Source organism: Acomys minous, assembly GCF_964271855.1.
Source record: "Acomys minous genome assembly, chromosome: 5".
Classification (NCBI taxonomy): domain Eukaryota; kingdom Metazoa; phylum Chordata; class Mammalia; order Rodentia; family Muridae; genus Acomys; species Acomys minous.
The window spans coordinates 20,576,941-20,595,975 of record NC_140494.1 but is presented as its reverse complement, the minus strand read 5'-3'; the positions used below and the strand labels follow the sequence as shown (position 1 = coordinate 20,595,975).

General features: G+C 39.6%; 1 protein-coding gene across 19 annotated transcripts in view; it reads right to left on the bottom strand.

Moving 5' to 3' along the window:
- MLLT10 (MLLT10 histone lysine methyltransferase DOT1L cofactor) overlaps nt 1-19,035 on the bottom strand; it is a 146,483-nt gene that overhangs the window by 49,445 nt on the left and 78,003 nt on the right. For all 19 annotated transcript variants that reach the window (XM_084782433.1, XM_084782430.1, XM_084782431.1 and 16 more), the window contains one exon: nt 9,145-9,240. In XM_084782433.1, the coding sequence (XP_084638559.1) occupies nt 9,145-9,240 (96 nt within the window). The remainder of the gene's footprint in view (nt 1-9,144; nt 9,241-19,035) is intronic.

Here is a 19,035-nt window from a genome sequence, read left to right as displayed (position 1 = left end):
CTTGTTTGATGCTTGCTAGAGTTTAGATTTGAAGTGTCTCCCAAGGGCCCATGTGCTGAGGCCTGTGCTGGACCTGTTCAAGATAGTGAAACCCACAGGACATAGGCAGGGCAGTGGAAGTCAATTTAGGCATCAGGGACACGCGGGGATGCTTTGACCAAAGCTCTTTTTCACCTGGAAATGAAAGGACAACCTCTACTACATGTAGGCCAAAAGTAATGAGACCGAGGAACTATAGACCAAAGCCTTTGAATCTATGATCTAAAATATAACCTCTCTTCCTTATGATGGTGTCTGGGGGAGGAACAACTGGCTAGCATGTACTGACTAAAGCAATACACTTTTTTGTTTTTTAAGGGTATATGAGTGTATCACCTCCATGTATGTATGTGTTACACCAAGTGTATGTTTGCTGCCTGCCAAATTGAAAAGAAGGGGTCAGATACCCCTGGAATTCTAGCTGTGTGTGGCTGTGAGACACCATATGGGTGCGGAGGACTGAACCCAGGAACTCTGTAAGAGCAACAAGTGCTCTTACCCACAACCCGTCCATATGACCTTTTTAAAAATTTTTCACTTATTTTTATTCTTATGTATGTGCATATTTTGTCTGTGTTTCACAAACATGCAGAGGCTACAGATGAAAGAAGAGGACGTGTTAGATCCTCTGGAACTGTAGGGACAGATGGCTGCTAGCCATCATACAGATACTAGGATCAAAATTGGGGTCCTCTGCAAGAGCTACAGTGCTCTTAACTACTGAGCCATCTCCCTAGCCCCATACTAGCCTTTTTATACTTTCTATCAGAAATAAAACTGCTGATTTGGCTGTGATGAGAATCCCTTAATTAATGCATGCAAACATTGATCTATTGTCATTTACAGGCATTTTAATGAGTAACTAAGAATGTCTGGCAGCCGTGGTACATGCCTTTAATCTTACCACTCCAGAGGAAGAGGCAGACAGACCAGATTAGACTACAGAGTAAGCTCCAGGACAGCCAGGGATACACAGAGAAACCCTGTCTCAAAAAAAAAAAAAAGGGGGGGGGGGGAGAGGAGAAGGAAGAGGAGGAGGAGGAAGGAAGAAGAGGAGGAGGAAGAGGAGGAGAAGAAGAAGAGAACTATGTCTGTGTTTCACAGCCAGCTATAATCACTGGGCTGCTGATAAGATGCAAGATAAATATACCTAAGTTGCTGTAAGTAGGTATAAAACTATTCCCTATTTCAAACAAAAAACTTACACTGATAATGAAGGAGTGCCTCTGTAGTAAGAGAATAAAAACTATGATGCTGCCGTACTGTTCAGCAAGGCTCTGTCACTTACACTGGTGAGGAGGCAAAGAGCAACAGTCAAGGGCTATATGCCTTCAAATATATGTAAAATTATATAATGGTCAAGTGTCTCAGAAGAGCCACATATTTCTCCCTAAATAACCTGGAGAGCCCATTATAGAAACTATGCTGATTCAGAAACAAGAGTGGAGATGAGCTAAGCTCTGGAAGCCCAGGGCAAGGACAGACCTACTCCCAAAGTTTCCTTTGTCCCTGTGAGTTGAATGCCAGCCTGGTCTACATTGTGAGTTCCTGGACAGCCAGGACTATGTAGAAAGACCATGTCTCACAACAATCTCCCCCAAAGTTTTTCTATGACCCCCACATTCTGCATGCAATAGAACACACACACTCAACTCTCTCTTCTCTCTCTCTAAGTGAAAAAATAGCATAAAAGGAACAAGTAGAAATTGTTGCATATGTTATATAACTATTTCTGGCAATATACATTTAAATGCTTAGCATGCTTATAACATAATAAGCATAAATAAACATTTAAATATATTTATTTATTTATTTATATGGCCTTTACCAGTGTGGCTGTGTACTTCTGTGGCAGCGTGTGTGCTACTCCGTATGTATGCCTATATGCCCACCTGTGTTTAGCCTACAGTCTCCCTGGAGTCACCTGATATAGTTCCTCCCACTACCTTGAGCTCACTGCTAGCTAGGTTTACTCCATCAATGAGCTCCAGGTTCAGTGATATATCCTGTCTCAAAACCAAGAGCAGAGTAATAAAAAAGTAAGATATCTGATCTACCTCTGCCCTTCACATTCACACGTGTGCGCCCACTCACATTAAACACACCCTCAACAAACACACAGACAAATAGAATTGGGAGGGGAAACAGCTGTTCATATCTGTCCTTGATCAATAACTGAGTGAACACAGTCAAAAAACAAATAATATGAAGGATATATACATAATACAATACAAATAATACAATACAATAATACAAAAAAATAATACAAAAGTGTTAATAAATTTAAAGGAACTGACATAAAGATAGTCACTAAGAAACAAATAGCCAAGATATTTCAAAACTAAGTAATACACTTCTAATTACTCCACAGATTAAAGGAGAAATCAAAAGAAAAAACAAGGTACTTCCTTAAAAATAACAGAAAAAAGAAACATAACATCAAAGTTAAAAGAGAATTTAGCCAGTCGGTGGCGGTGCATGCCTTTAATCCCAGCTCTGAGGGAGGCAGAGGCAGGAGGATCTCTGTAGAGAGTTCAAGGCCAACCTGGTCTACAAAGCCAATTCCAGGATAACAAAGGCTACACAGAGAAAGCCTGTCTCAAAAAACCAAAGCAAAGTAATACTTGGAGGTAAACTTGTGTAAGTGAATGTCTATTACAGAATTCCTAGTTTGTAGTCCAACATTAAGGAGCTGTAAATCTTTTAACTTTGTCTTAAAATATGTGTTTCTGTTATCAGAAAAGTGGAGTCACAAAAAACAAAGCAGAGAAGCAAGCTGGACAAAGAAACACAACCTACCTCAACAGAAACCTATACCATGGTCAAACAACCTAAACTACAACTAGGGAACTGTTAGAAGGCAACAATTCTAGAAGGTGTAGACAAGGCCAAGGGAGAAGCTCCAGAAGAGGACGCTCACCATTTGAGAATTTTACCTCTAGACAGTCTAGCAGGTCCTCATAAGGAATCTAGGAGAAAGGTCCCCCAGTGTTTCAGAGAAAGAAACCACTTGTGAGTAGTTAGAACATTCTGTTCTGGGTGTTTGTCCCTTTGTTTGCTTAATGTCACTGATTTATTGGAGGAGGGGTGCGCTACCGTGCATGCTCATGTGTGCAGGTCGAAAGAGAATTCTGTTAGAGCTACTTCTTTCCTTCACCATGTGGAGCCTGGAAATCAACTCACATTGTCAAGCTTGGCCCCCAGTCCCATCCAGTCCAAAGCATTCTGGTCTTCAGAGGGCCTACCTTAGGAGAAGCCACCTAACCACAGCCTAATGTGCTGGACTTTTGTCATGTTGGGGTGAGGAAGATATATCCTCTATCAGTACATCCATGTTCCCCCTTAAGAGGAGAGATGGTTACAACTGAGGAACATTTATGAAACTTACAATGCAGGAGCACAGAAACACTTATGGGCTACGACTTAATTATTCAAATATAGAAAGCTTTCTCTGCCCATACCTCACACTAGTATATTACTGAAGGTCTATGTATTTACTTTGATTTCTTTTACTGGGACACAGTATCTACTTTAGCAAAAGTAAGAACTACTAAAACATAGAACAAAACTTTGAAAAATTAAAACATCATTAAAAACAAAGTTGTATACAATAAGAATATCAAATTAATGGATAAATAATTTAAAAGTATGTATATGTATTTCATGTACTTTAATAAGAGGTGTTGTAACATGTATCTGTAATCTCAGCATCCTGGAGGTTGATGAAAAAGATAAGAGTTGGAGACCACCTAGAACCACATAGCAGATCCTGTCTCAACAGTGCCTCCCTTCTCACCAAAAAGGAAAGAGGAGGGAGGGAAGGAGGGAAGAAGGAAAGGGTCAGAAAGACAGAATACACACATAAAAGGGAAAAGATGGAGAGACAAAAAAACAGTAACAATTATGGTCCCTACTGACTTAATTATAAAGTGCCTTAACCACATAGTCTAGCCGCAGAAAGATTGTCAGGGTAGAGCAAAATTCAAAGACCAGTCACATGTGGCCTACAAAGAACCTGCTTTCGAAGGTTGATCTCAATTGTCACCTTGAGATCTAGAATCACCTGGGCATTTCAAGGGAGATTCTCTTGATTAATTGGGGTAGGAAGACTTCATTACTGTAGGAAGCAACATTCCTTGGGCTGTATAAAAGGGGAGAAAGAGCCTAGCACAGATATTCATTTCGCTCTGCTTCCTTACTGCAGATGCAATATGACAAGTGTCTGCCCCAAGCTATCACTATGATTTCTGTGCTACCATAGACTGTATGCTGGAATTATGAGCCAATAAACATTTCTTGAGTTGTCTTTGTCAATGTATTTATCACAACAGAAAAGTAACTACAGAGATTAAGAAAGACACACACACAGTTTGAGAAAATGGATAAAGATATGTCAATACTAATCCTAAATAAAGCATTAGTTAGTATTAAGAATAAAAAGAACAGACTTCAGAGAAAAAAAGTAAAGGATAGGGCATTACATAATAATAAAGCAATTGATACTTCAGTATGTGACCAACAATACAACATCTACTGTTACAGCTGAGAACATTGGTCAGAAGAATATAGTTCCAGTGCGTTGATGAGGGCCATCCTTGGGCTATTTAGTGGTCCTGAGTTCTACAGCAAAGCAAGCTAGGCAAGCCAGGAAGACCAAGCTAATAAAGATCACCACTCCATGACCTCTGCATCAGTTCCTGCCTAAAGATTCCTGCCCTGCGTGAGTTCCTTTCCTGATTTCCTTTAAATAAGCCAAATAAGCCCTCACTCCTCTCCAACTTACTTTTTGGACATGGTGTTTCATAAGAACAATAGAAACACTAAGGCAGGCAGTGGTGACGCACACCTTTAATCCCAGCACTCAGAAGGCAGAGGCAGTTGGATTGCTGTGAGTTTGAGGCCAACCTGGTCTGCAAAGCAAGTCTAGGCCAGCCAAGGCTACACAGAGAAACCCTGTCTCAAAAAACTTTTAAAAAAAGGAGGAGGAGGAGGGGGGGGGAGAGAAAGAAAGAAAGAAAGAAAGAAAGAAAGAAAGAAAGAAAGAAAGAAAGAAAGAAAGGCTAACTAAGACATCCAGCAAACAGAAAATCAGCTAGGAATGAACGTAAGTGGACTAACAACCACCATTAATCAACTAGACATAATTGATATCCATCGGCTGCTTGATTCAACATTTACCAACATGGCTTATGTTCTGGGTCATAAAACATACCTTAATCAAATAGAGACAATAGGAATTATATGGAAACTTTTTTTTCTTCTTCTCTTCTTCAAGACCAAGTCTCTCTTCTTCTTACAAAAGCTCTAATCTAGCACTATCAGGAGGCAGACATCACCTGCACTCACCCCGGCTCCTGTGCATTCAGTCTAAGGCCCCAAGCATATGAACGATGCCATCCGCTCTCACTGCTGGACTTTCTCCCCCTCAAGCCAATGCAGTCAGATAATCCCCCACAGCTCCCTTCCCCAGGTGATTCTGTATTGTATCATGTTGAGTATTAACAACAACCATCACAGACACCCACAGTATAGTTGCCATGAGCATTAAAAGGAATAGTGCATACAAGTTTATAGCCTCAAACTCAATAACCTGGATGGAACTCAGCAATAAACACATGTACACACATACATACAGAGAATCTGAAGTGGAAGTTTCTGGTTTCTTTGAAGATTCAGTTGTGTCATGTGAATGTGTTTTTTGTTTCAGTTCCAAGTGTGGGATATGGGAGTGTTTTCCACAGCTGAAAACAGACATATAAGAGGGCATGTGATGTTCTTCTGGAAGCTGTCTCATGTGGGGAGCATGGTTTTTGCAGATGCAAAGCATCCTTGTGTGTTCTCTGAGAAGAGATAAATAGAAGCCCACAGACAGTGGGAGAAAGCATTTGCATTGTTATGCTTTGCAACAATTCACATCATTTCACTGGTCTTCGTGTTTTCTACACTTCGCAGAGAGAAATGCTGCCGAGAACTTCTCGCCCCACTCTGGCTGAGCCTTGCAGCTTCCCCTGGCTTCTGCCGACTCTGGCAATTTAGTAGTGTTGCTGTTTCTGCTGGATTATACTGCTAGTACTGATTCGTGTTGCTGTTTGGTGTCTGCTATTTGACTGGACTGCTGGTATCCTGACAACCAAGAGTAGAATCCCTCCAAGGAGCTTTGTCTAAAACGGTCCACAATCCCCTTTTCCTACTAACCTCCTTTCTCTCCTACCTCTGTTCTGTCCGTTGGAAGGGAGGTAGAAGCATCTAAGAACCCTAAATAAAGTAGGCTTTTGAAAAACCAAAGCCTACAACAATCTGTAAAATTCATGAAATTGTTAAGTTATATTTTCTAATTTTTTTATACTACCTCATTAAGAATTTTCTAAAACAGAAATTAGGCCCAAATTCACTGGTAAATCATACCAATTTATCAAAAATTTATCAACTCATCAGAAATTACACCAATTCTCTACAATCTGTTACAAAAGGCAAAATCTGAGGAAATATTCAATCTATTAGTCTAGTATAACTCTAACACAAAAAAATCTTGGTAACTACAGTCAATTTCTCATGAATACAGATGGGCAAATCTCATCAAAATATGATCAAATCAGGGGTGCTAAAGAAATCACTCAACGGTTAAAAGCACTGGTTGCTCTTGCAAAGAACCTGATTTCAATTTCCAAAATGCACCTAGTGACTCACAACCTTCTCTAACTCCCATTCCAGGGCCTCTAATGCCCTCTTCTGTCCTCAAGTACGTAATATACAGACATGCATGCAGGCAAGACAATCACATACATAAAATAATAAGCCAGTGTGTCAGTGCGCCTGCACTCAGGAGGTAGGGGCAGGCAGGTCTCTGAGTTCAAGGGCAATTTGTTCTACAAATTGAGTTCCAAGACATCGAGTGCTACTACACAGGGAAACTCTATCTTGAAAAACTGGATGGATGGATGGATGGATGGGTGGATGGATGGGTAGATGGATGGATGGGTGGATGGATGGATGGATGAATGGATGGGTGGATGGATATAAAAAAATTAGCAAATCAAATATTTTTGTTGTTTAAACAAATTCTAAATTTGAATATATTTTGATCATATTCTTACACTCCATCAAGTCCTTCCCGATTCTCCCCCTCTCACTATCCACCCAGCTTTTCTCACGTTCTTTCTCAAAAAACAAAAACCCAATACAACAACTCCCCCAAACCAAATTAAAACAAACAAACAAATAAACAGAATAATGACCAAACTGTAACCCATTGTACGTTGTCCATTATACATTGGTTAACTATTCATGAGGCCTGTCGTGAAGTGGTTGATACACCTAGTGTCACTACTGGAGAACAAGCTAAAACAAAAACTATCACTTTGGAGTTGGTCAAGACAAACCATGAAAAGAAGGACTAATTTATTTAAAAACCAACTTACATAATTGCTCACATTAAGGAGGAGGAAGGAAGGAGGAAGTGGAGGAAGAGGGGATAGAAGGGGAAAGGGAAGGAAGAAAGGAAAGAAAGGAAGGAAAGAGAGAGAGAGGAGAGACAGAGAGAGACAGAGAAGACCTATGTCTCCTATTAATTATAAAAAGTAATGAAGGTTACTTTTTAAGAATTGTCAACCTCAATTTGTCACAAACTTAAAAAAGGAAATGAATTGATGCTTACAAGCATGTTGGAACTTTTTATAAATACATTGACACCAACTAAATCTCCAAAGACCAAGAGCAAAGGTGTTTTCTTCTTTTATTTTCCTTGGCAATATCCTGTTCTACCATGAAAAGAAAACAATGCACAGAAAGACTACAAAGCAATTAGAAACAGAGGCACACAACTTAAGAAAAGTTAGAAATATGTCAGATGTAGGAGAGATTAGACATGCTGTTATTGACAATGAGATGAAGGAGTTGGCCAGGCACAGAGCTGGGAGGGCGGGGGGAGTTAAGGACACACAGCTGACACAGAAATGGGAGTCGCAATTCTACAACCATGAAGAACTTAGAAGACTCTTTCCAGTAAGCTACGCCACACCTTGACCTTGGCCTTTACTTTTGATGAATGAACCAGCAGAGTGCATCAGACTTTCTTGCAAACAGAAAGGGACAAGATAAATTTTTGTTATTCTATTTTAAACTGCTGAATTATGGTAAGACGTTCGGATAACCAACACTAAACTAGCAATATATCCATAATTTCATATCTGTCCAAAACAAAGACATTCCTCCTACTTATCTAAGGCAGAACCTGCAAAAGTGAGGATTCTTTCTTCTTCGGATGTGTCTAACTCATCTTTAAGAAAGTCACAAGGAGTTCATGTTTCAGTGTCTTCAGAATGTGACCACCTCTCACTATTTCAAGGTTTACTGCCTCCCTTGTTAAAATTCTTCTCCTGCCTCTCTTGTCTCTCCTTCCCCCTTCCAACTCTCTATGACAGACAAAGCAAACAAAACACCTTCTAAAAATAAATTTTAATTCAAGTTGAGCCTAATCGCTCACTTTTCACTCTAACTATGAGACAATGGCTTTACAGCAGCTTATCTAGCCCTTCATGATGCGGCCCTTACACTGACTGGTCTTACCTCCAACTGCACTTCCTCATTCACTACTCTATCCCAACCAATGGCCCCACCTCTGTTCTGATTTCATATTAATCATATAGTAATCTAAATAATACCTAACTTCTAAGTAATATTTACTGTGAAGCAGATACTATGTGTGTTGTTTTAAATATTTTATCTTAATTAATTTCAATTATTATTTCCGGTCTTTACAGTTATTAAACAGAGATGCAGAGGTAAATTAACCTAAGGCTCAATGACTAAATGATGAAGGCAGATTTCAGTTACAGGTAGCTGAAGTCTGATTTAAACCCCACTTGTTAGTTTAGGCAGTGTCATTCACTTGTTATCCTCATGAAGTCCTTCGAGACAAGTACAAAGTAAAGAGAAAGCAGCATTAAAGGACTAAGAAGGTGACATTTCTAAGTGCATAATACATGGCTTGGGAAGTGGGGAAACTGATCAGAGTTTCTGGAAACGACTCCTTAGAAGCCAAAAAAAGCATTTCATTCATTTATATTGTATAATAATATAAAACCAAATTTGATGCTTCAATCTTACTTTTTCTGTAGTAACAGTCAAAGAAGGAACCAAGGCAGGTGACGGTTCTGGTTGCTTCTTGTGTTTTTGTTTGTGTTTGTCCTTTTCCTTATATTTCTAAAAATAAACAAACGTAAATGTTTTAAAATTAAAAGATAATTCATATATGTAATATTCTTTTATAAGCTCTGTTTTAAAAAAAAATCGCCCTTTTCATCAGTTCTTATGGACAGAAAAATATTTTTAAATGGCACTTATCTTTGTTTAACCTAAGTAATAAAATAAATGAGTTCTGTAATTATTTGGTATATTTATACCTAGCAAAGTACAGAATATTTTTTCTTGTTAAAAACCTGTTTTTTATGAATAGCACTTTAAGATTTATAGGGTACTTTTACATATATTATCATACTTTATAGTTATATATAATTATCTTTAAAAGAGAAGTGGCTGCCTGAGTAAGCCCCGGAAAGGCAGATGCCCCTGCCTCATCCACTTCGGTGCTTTAGCTGTAGGCACGCACCTCCGTACCAATCTACCACAAATTGAATTTTACGGCCCAGGTATTAGACATTAAGACCCAGAAACTCAAGCAAAAAGTCATTCCCCTGGTTTACTTAAAAAACATTTGATTCTACTTTCTGATAACAACCAAAAGCAAAACAAAAATAGGAAATGGGGGAAGCAGGCAAGGTCACAGAAATGCTACTCTGAAGCACTACAAGTAATTACTCTACATCCAAACACAAGAAACGGCTCTGGATTAAACCAAAGCATTACACATTAAGATATCGCAGCCTGAGCAGGGCGTGGTGCGCACACCTTAATCCCAGCACTGGGAGAGGCAGAGACAGGTGGATCCCTGTGAGTGCCATGCCAGCCTGGTCTATAAAAGAGTCCAGGACAGCCAAGGCTATGCAGAGAAACCCTGTCTTGGGGAAAAAACAAAACAACAACAAATCCCAACTGTTTAAAATCAAATAATTTCAGTACCGGGTATAGTTTTCAGTTAGTTGAATGTAAGTATTTCCCACAGTGTACAAATTTAACCCTTTAGACCACTTTACATGTGTAAGGCATGAAAGATAAATCTCCTTTTCCCTGTCGTAAAAGGCATTATATTCCAGCAGAGCGCATACACTTCTTACAGCAATTTCTAAAAACACCCACTGTTTCTGTGTTAATACTTTGCAACAACAACAACAAAAATTAAATTAAAATTATAGAAGAAACTTTTAGTTCTTTTAATTGAGGACTCCAACGTAATCATGCTTCCATTTTTCACATTAGAATATCACTGCTCCATCAAAAGGTGTTCTCTCCTCCAATCCCTTTGAACCTGAGGCAGCCTTGTGAGTTGTTGTGGTCAACAGCATGTGTATTTCAGTACAGGGAAAAGTGCCTTACCAATCACTGCATAGCTTCCACCTCTGCGACTGAGATGATCCTAAGTATCATGTTAAAAATGAAACAACAACAACAAAACTGCACCAAGGCTGGAGACCGCTCCTGTTAGTAATGCTTTGTAAGAGAGGCCCTCCAGCTGCCATGCAGTGTAGGCAGGTGGGGAAGACACCCAGAGGCAGGCAGACAGAACGCTCCTACCACACCTCATCTGGGAAGCACAGTAGAGCTGACTTTGGTGGAATGAGCTGGCCCCACTCCTCACCTGGGCAGTGCAGGAGAGCTGGCCCTGGGGCTGCAGGATGCAGGAGAACTAACTGGTGGGCTGACCAACTCAGCTACCACCCAGGCCCACATCCAGGGCTTTGAGCTGGCTTACCCCAACATCTACCCCATCTACAAACTGCTGAAGCAAGCGAAGGGGCCAGATAGCTGAGGGCCATCTATGGCACAGGGCAACAACAGAGTACAGGAGAGGAGTCCCAGTGAGGATCTAGGATTGATGGTGTAAAAGAAGCCAGGCCTCAAATCAGACCAATATTTATTGCAATGAACATTTGCAAGTAAAGCTATTTGAACAAAAGGGTGTCATGTGCAACAAATGGTAGCTTCCAGAGAGAGTTTACCTACCTCTCTGCAGCAATAGCTAGCTAGCCTGAACTTAAAAATGGGACCGGGAACAGTGGGCAAATCAGCTAGCAGTCCCTATGGCCTCAAGGATGAACCCAGCTAACATGACATGAATAAGAAACTGTCCTGCTGAGCCTCACCTGTTACAAGCCACTACAAGTTTGAAGTACTTTATCAAGAAACAATAAACAACTGAAAAAAGGCAAGAGCCCAAGTTACAAGTCAAAAAAGGCACAAATCAAAAGAAACACTATTAGGGGATTTTTATGTGGGGATACTAAAATGTCTTTGATTATTTTATCTAACTTATGAGGTACAAATGATTCTGGCCTAGATGTACTACACTGTAATTTTCCATATAAACAGTTGAGGAGTTTTGGGGGGTGGCACAGTAAATAAGCCATTTCTATATTCTTCCCATTCTGGACATTATTTATGTCGGGTACAAGACCTAGCATAACAGTAAATAAGCCTGACTATAACAAACACTAATACCTCAGAAAACCTAACAGGAAACACAAAATAAGCATGTGCACACACTGTACAGAGACACAGGTAATACAGAACTGTGGCACTGTACAACACATCAAGAAATGTATCCTGAAGTAAAAACTTTAAAGCTCAGCAAACAGGCTATACATGGATTACACTGTTATTAGCTGCTTATACAATGTCAATTTAAAAAGTCATTAAAAAGACCAACTGACTTTACTGGGTTAATAGATCATGAGGAATAGACTAAATTACATAAGAATATTTTTAAAGTGACCATGAAAGATATCTAAATTATCTAAGTTTAAACTTATTTAATAATGCTATTAAAGCTGGTTAATGATTTCAGAAAAATTCTAGACAATCTAAAACTAAATCCAGATGTGACAGCATAATAAAAACTGTTAAATTAGAACAAAGTGAGTTTGTTTTCTATCTTTAATCTGACTTTAATTAAAAAAATTAAACATAAAAGCAAAGTAAGAGCTGAGGGGTATAACTCAGTGGTAGAGCACAATACTAGAATGCAGAAAGCAGGAAAATAGAAAGGTAAAATGTCAGATTTAGACTATAAGTTAAAGATAACACCGGGGAATGGCGGGGAGGGGTAAATAAAAACCAGAAACTCAGTATGGTTCAGTATCTTTCCAATTCTCAATGCAATTAATTTTGGGACAGTCTGACAATATGACAGACTGTTTTCAAACGCATATGTACCTGAGATGAGCCATGGGTTTCGGATGCCCCTGCCTCCACCTCCCAATTTTAGGACTGCAGATATTGATCACTGTGTACATTTTATGTGGAGCTAGGACCAAATTCAGAGCTTCATGCGTGTTAGGTATTAATTCTGCCAGCTGAGTCATATCCCCATTCTCACTCATACATTTTTCCTGTATTTTAATTTTTTATAAATAGTCTTTTTTTTTGGGGGGGGGGGTTTCGAGACAGAGTTTCTCTGTGTAGCCTTGGCGGTCCTGGACTCACTTTGTAGACCAGGCTGGCTTCAAACTCACAGCGATCCGCCTGCCTCTACCTCCAGAGTGCTGGGATTAAAGGCGTGTGCCACCTCGCCCGGCTTATAAATAGTAATTTTTAAAAGTACATATATACAAAAAATGTAAAGAGCATTGATTAAACAAGTATTAATATTTGCTGTCACTGATGCTGTCATTTCATCAAAAGAAGTACACATAATCTTAAATACAGTTCACTAAAATACAGCAACAAAAACATGTAATAGGTAAAAAAGGAAACAACCTGAATGCCCAACAGAGGTGTTTGGGGGAAATTTTTTATACAATTACAATCATTGAAGTGAGTATCATTTTCAAGTACTTAATGGTGAGGGTGGGCCAGGCGTGGTGGTGCACGCCTTTAATCCCAGACCTGGGACGCAGAGGCAGGCAGATCGCTGTGAGTTTGAGGCCAGCCTGGTTTACAAAGTGAGTCCAGGACAGCCAAGGCTACATAGAGAAACTCAGTGTCAAAAAACCAAAACCAAAACCAAAAAGGAAAGGAAAGGATAGAAAATGGCTAGGGTAACTTTTGTTTTAAACTAAACTCCAAAATGGACTGTTGAAATAACCATTTATTCACCAAATTCATGTCTTATTTGTACCATAGAAATTATCCAGCTTCCTGTGCAGGTAAAAAAAAGCCATTTTACTGGGTTCACACGATGGTAATCTGTCTGGAGATGTATGCACATTCTAGGCCCAAGCCGTAAGAAACCCAATAAGGTAGTGTCCACAATGCTTCCACTAAGGGAGATTAATTAATACAAATTAGCAAGGCAGCAAGAGATGCACTATTTTTTTTTTAAAGCAGGCTTGGGGGCTCTTTCCACCACTCACTAGCCCACTTCCATCCTTAGGAATGCTTTTTCCTTTTTTAATAATCTATCTTTAGTTCTAATCCACAGTTAATTTAAAAGGCATGACTTGTTGGAGACTGCCAGGATTTTTCACCTAACACATACTTTGTTTTTCTCTTAAATTCTACTGTGCTTGCTAGTTTTTGTCAATATGGTACAAGGTAGTGTCACCCAGGAAGAGGGAACCTCAGACAAGGAACTGCCTCTAGGCACATCTGTGCATGATTGTTGATTGTTGACTGATGTGGTTCAGCACATGATGGGTGGCGCTACACCTGGGCAGTTGTCCTTAAGAGTAAAGACAGACAACAGAGCTTAAGCCTGAAGGGAGCCAGTGAGCAGTACTCCTCTGTGCTCTGTGATTTAGTTCTACCTTGGCTTTCCAAAAGTGATGAACTAACCATAAGCCAAAGAACCCTTTCCCTCCCCCAGCCTGGTTTGGTCAGTATTTATCACAGCAACAGAAAGCATTCTAGTACAACCAGTAAAATTGTCATGGAAACGAGAGGGAAGAAAGGGAGAAATAAAGAACTAGGGAGGGAGGGAGGGAGGGACGGAAAAAAGCACAAAGACATTTGGAATTTTGGAATAAAATTGTCAGTCAAAAAGTCCCACTTTGGATTTGGCCATGAATAGAAATAAACATTGTATAAAGCCACTCAAATGTGCTTATTATAATGCATGGAAACAACTCTACCTAAATCTCTCATTTCCAAATGGCCAGTTATTAAATAAACTCATTTCCCAGCTTCCTAGTCAGATGTGGCCATTTACTGGGTTTACTCTTTCAAGTAAAGCAATTATTTTTCTAGACTAACTTTTCAAGACTACATATAACAGCCTCAAAAGCAAAAATAGCATACAGAAGAACACACCGACACACAAATGACTCAGATGCATTAAACTTGGGGCCCTTTCCTTTAATGTAACAGATGGCAAGAACACATGTCATCTGGTTGTCTGCTTTGTCTCATAAGTACCGAGGCTTGGAGAATGATACAGAAAATATTGATATGCTGGCTACTGGTTTGCTAAAATAAAACAGACCAGCTCAGATTCAGAAGTTCCCTGTGTTTCCTACATGTTACAAAAAATTGTCAAGAGGAAGACCCTAAAACCATGTATGTTAAGTTATTATCTTCTGGTGGCCATGAATTTATTATAAAAAGAGAAAACACAGTTACACCAGGAACAATAAAGGCCATGTTGAGTGGGCCAGGTCAGTTTGCTGAGAATGAAAACAAAGAGGTCAATTTAAGAGAGATCCCTTTACATGCGCTATTCAATGTATTTTTCCTACAAGGTCCATTAACGACAGTCCCACTGAGATTCCCAAATACCCAACTGCACCTGAAATTGTTCTGGAACTGCTGATTGCTGCAAACTTCCTAGACTGTTAAATAAAATAAATTATAATAAAAAATAAGTAAATTTCATTTTAAAAAGAATGAAAGAAAAACTGGGGGCTGTGGTTGCAGTTAAGTGGTAGAGCTGCTTTATCTAGCATGCATGAGGCCTGGGTGCGACACCTAGTACTAGGAGTGGTGTGTGATGGGGCCTCCATGTCCCTAAAAGAAGCTAACAGCCACATGGACACTTGTATCCAAAGAGAGAGGATATTTTTTAATTGCTAAAGGATGTGTGGAAGGTGGGGTCAGAGGAGGAGCAGGAAGAGGAGAAAGGTGGGAGGAAAATGGATGAAAGAGGAAGAAAGAAGAAAACCACATGATCAGAAGGAGAGGAGACTGTATATGGCCTGCAAACCCTAAAATATTTAGTATATATCAAGTATTGTATAATGCATATCTTTATACATTGTGCAAATGTAAAAGGGTATTCTTCCTGTTGAGAAAGCAAGAGCATGTAACATAACTTTTATCTGTAAGGACCGTTTCAACACACAGCTCTTTAAAAAGCTCACTACAAACTCCTTACTTCTCTTGAGGCTGGAATAATGGCTGCGCAGTTAAGATACTTCTCTTGTTGCTCTTGTAGAGGACCCAGGTTCGGTTCCCAACACCCACATGATGATTCAACCATCTGTAACTCTAACTTCAGGGGATCTGACACAGTCTTATGGCCTCTGTGGATAGTGCATGAAAGTAACACACACACACATGCATGCAAGTTGAACACCCTACACATGCATGCAAGTTAAACACCCTACACATGCATGCAAGTTAAACACCCTACACATGCATGCAAGTTAAACACCCTACACATGCATGCAAGTTAAACACCCTACACATGCATGCAAGTTAAACACCCTACACATGCATGCAAGTTAAACACCCTACACATGCATGCAAGTTAAACACCCTACACATGCATGCAAGTTAAACACCCTACACATGCATGCAAGTTAAACACCCTCACACATTAAAATTTTTCGTTCCTATTCTAACTCAGGCTGGCATACGAAGCATAATATAATGGTTAAGAGCAGACTAAGGAGAGAAAAGTGGATTCAAATTCAATTCTCACTATTTGTAAATGCTATTCAAGTCTATGCCATAGTTTTTGCCATGTCTAAATTATCTCAAGGACTCTATGAGCAAACATTTAATAAGGAACACTTAACACCAGTTCTAGGGGATCCAATACTCTCTTCTGGCCTTCCAGGCACAAAGCACATACAAACATACATATATGCCAACAAACATTTACATACATAAATAAAACTAAATACTTTTAAAATGTTAATGGTTGATCTCAATCTCGGTGCCCACTTGATTCCCATGTTTGGAAGTACAGCACCTGGTTCTGCTTAATGGAAAAGGCACATCTAAAATAGATATTGAACTTTTTCTGCCATTGCCTACCTTAAAAAGAAGCAGCAAGCAATACAACTAACTCTGCTTTACTAGACACGGTTAACACATATCTGTAATCACAGGATTCAGGAAGTACGTTATGAGAGTTCTAGATGTTATGAGAGCATTTAGCTACATGGTGAATTCAAGTACATTCATTACAGAATGGAAAGGTCTCAAATGTCTCAAACACACACGCACGCACATGCACATACACAAGACACAGTGGTGGGGGGCACCACAAGAAACAAGTAATCTCAAAACCCACTTAAAGTAGCAAGAAATTAAATAAATCAAAACAAACAAAAAGCCATTAGCAGCAATCTCTGTGGATCACCCACAAAAACAAACTGGATGGCAAAACCAAAAATCACAGAACACAACAAAGGCAACTGTTTTTTTACCATGAACCCCTAAATATAAACCAATAAAGAGGAAAGAAATACTAGATACACATAGTAACAGCAACCATGAGGGAAAAAACAATCACAACTTTTCCCACAGCTCATACTTACCAGAAAGCACTGAAGGCAGCCAACATGAAACCCAGCTCTGCCTCTACAGCATGCCAACACGGTACCACTGCAGTATCATGGATGCTGAGAGAGGACAAAATGCTCCCAAACTGACAGAAAAGAGTGTACTAGTCACCACCCCAGGACAGATAGACTACATTTGTACTGATGATCCAAGCCCCAGTGATGACAAGATGACCTGAATAAATCCACATTGCACTTGTAATCAGAGTGGGATGTATGACAAGAGTGGAACCTTGAACTTAGGGAATCCAAGTTTATGCAGTAAGTATGCCTGACAACTACGCCAGAAGGTGACAACATCTGTTTTCCATAGCTGTAAGCAAATCTGCCCTTTGCTCTGAATGACTGAGCCTCCATTTTCCAAAACTGTTTGCTACACAAATAATCTGGAAAATACAATCTAGAAGAAAGGAAGAGTCCCAAGTCTAAAATGTTTATAAATATTAGGCATCCCTTCCATAAAAGAAAAAATAAATAAATTAGACATCCCATGAAGAACCATGTCCTAACACCCTAGGCAATGCCACCATCCAAAATGAAACAATGATCTACTCTGTCTACAATTTATTTTTATTGGGAGGAGGGAGTGTTTTGAGACAGGATTTCTCTATATAGCCCTGTCCTCCTGGAACTCAATCTGGAGACCAGACTATCCCTTAGCTCACAGAGAGCTGCCTCCATCTGCTGGGATTAAAGCCACATGCCACCATCTATCATCTCTTGCCATTCTCATTCTTAGAACTCATGGAATCTTCTAGGACCTTAGCTCGAATATTTTTTTTTAACTCTGTTTTCCCCTTCCCTACTTTCTCTTTACCTATTACCCAATCTCTAACTTTCTGATTATAAACATCCTTGGAAACAACCTATTTGTTTCTTAACCCTGATAGCCACTCGACACGGCATTATACCTTCAAGGAAGTAACTTATCTGTCTTCATGCTTCTTCTCTCTTTTCTAGACCAACTGGAGGAATGCTATTTTCTTCATGCATACACCTTTTTTCCGTATCTAATATTTTTAAGATTTAATTTTTAACCCTAATTTTTAAAGACTTAATTATTTTTAATCTTTGTTATGTATTGGTGTTTTTACTGCATATATGTCAGTGTGCGTATTCATGCCTACCCATGGAAGCCAGAAAGGGGCGTTGAAGGCCCTTAAACTCAAATCACCATGTAGATGCTGGGAATTGACCTTGGATCCTCTGGAAAAGTAAACAGGGCTCTTAACTGATTAGCTACCTCTGTGTCTGTATACCTAAGACTCTCAAAAGAATTAAGCACTCTCACTATTATCACTATGCCCTCCCTGCTCTTCATTAGTCTACACCTGTAGTGAGCTTATGCCTCAACCACCACCTTGAAATCCAACAGCCTCTGTAGCACTAAATCAAAGGACACTTATTTCACCTTGCATTACTTAACCCACTCCCTAGTTACCTCTGTAGATTCCTCCCTTCTTCACTATTGAAGAAAAAGAAGATGGTACACCAGAATGCCAGAAAAACAAGCAGAAAGAATAAAGCTACAAAAGTGCCATTGTCACTCATAAGTTTGAGAGACATGGCCACATTATATTTACAGTCAGTAGAAAAGAACAATCAATGCATATATCAAAGTAAGCACTAGCTGGCTTCCTCCATTCTTATGCAATGCAGGATCCTATGCCTAGGGAATTGTGACACCAACAGTGGGCAGTTTTTCTACTTAATTAATGCAGTCAAGACAATTCCCTACTTAAACACACTAACCTGATCTAGACAATTCTTCATTGAGACTCTCTTGAAAGATTCAAGATTGTGTCAAGCTTACTACTAAAACTAACCATCCACTCTCCAAGGCCCTTTGCCCCTATTCAATGCCTCCCAGTCAATGACCAACATTGACCTATGGAACCAACAGATGTATACTGTGTATGCCTGATTGCTTCACTGACTCTCTTGGAACTACTCCATGAAAATATGTGACCACAAGGTACTTCCCATTTCAAAAAATGTGTATAAAAATGTAGCTTGCCTGCCTGCAAAATACACTCAGACTTAAACTCTCCCCTGAGTTTGTCTGTTTGTCACTTGCCTATCTTTGCCCACGACACTTCGAGAACTCCTGTTCCCAAGGACCTATACCCGACTGAAATGGTCCGTGGCAGAGCATGTC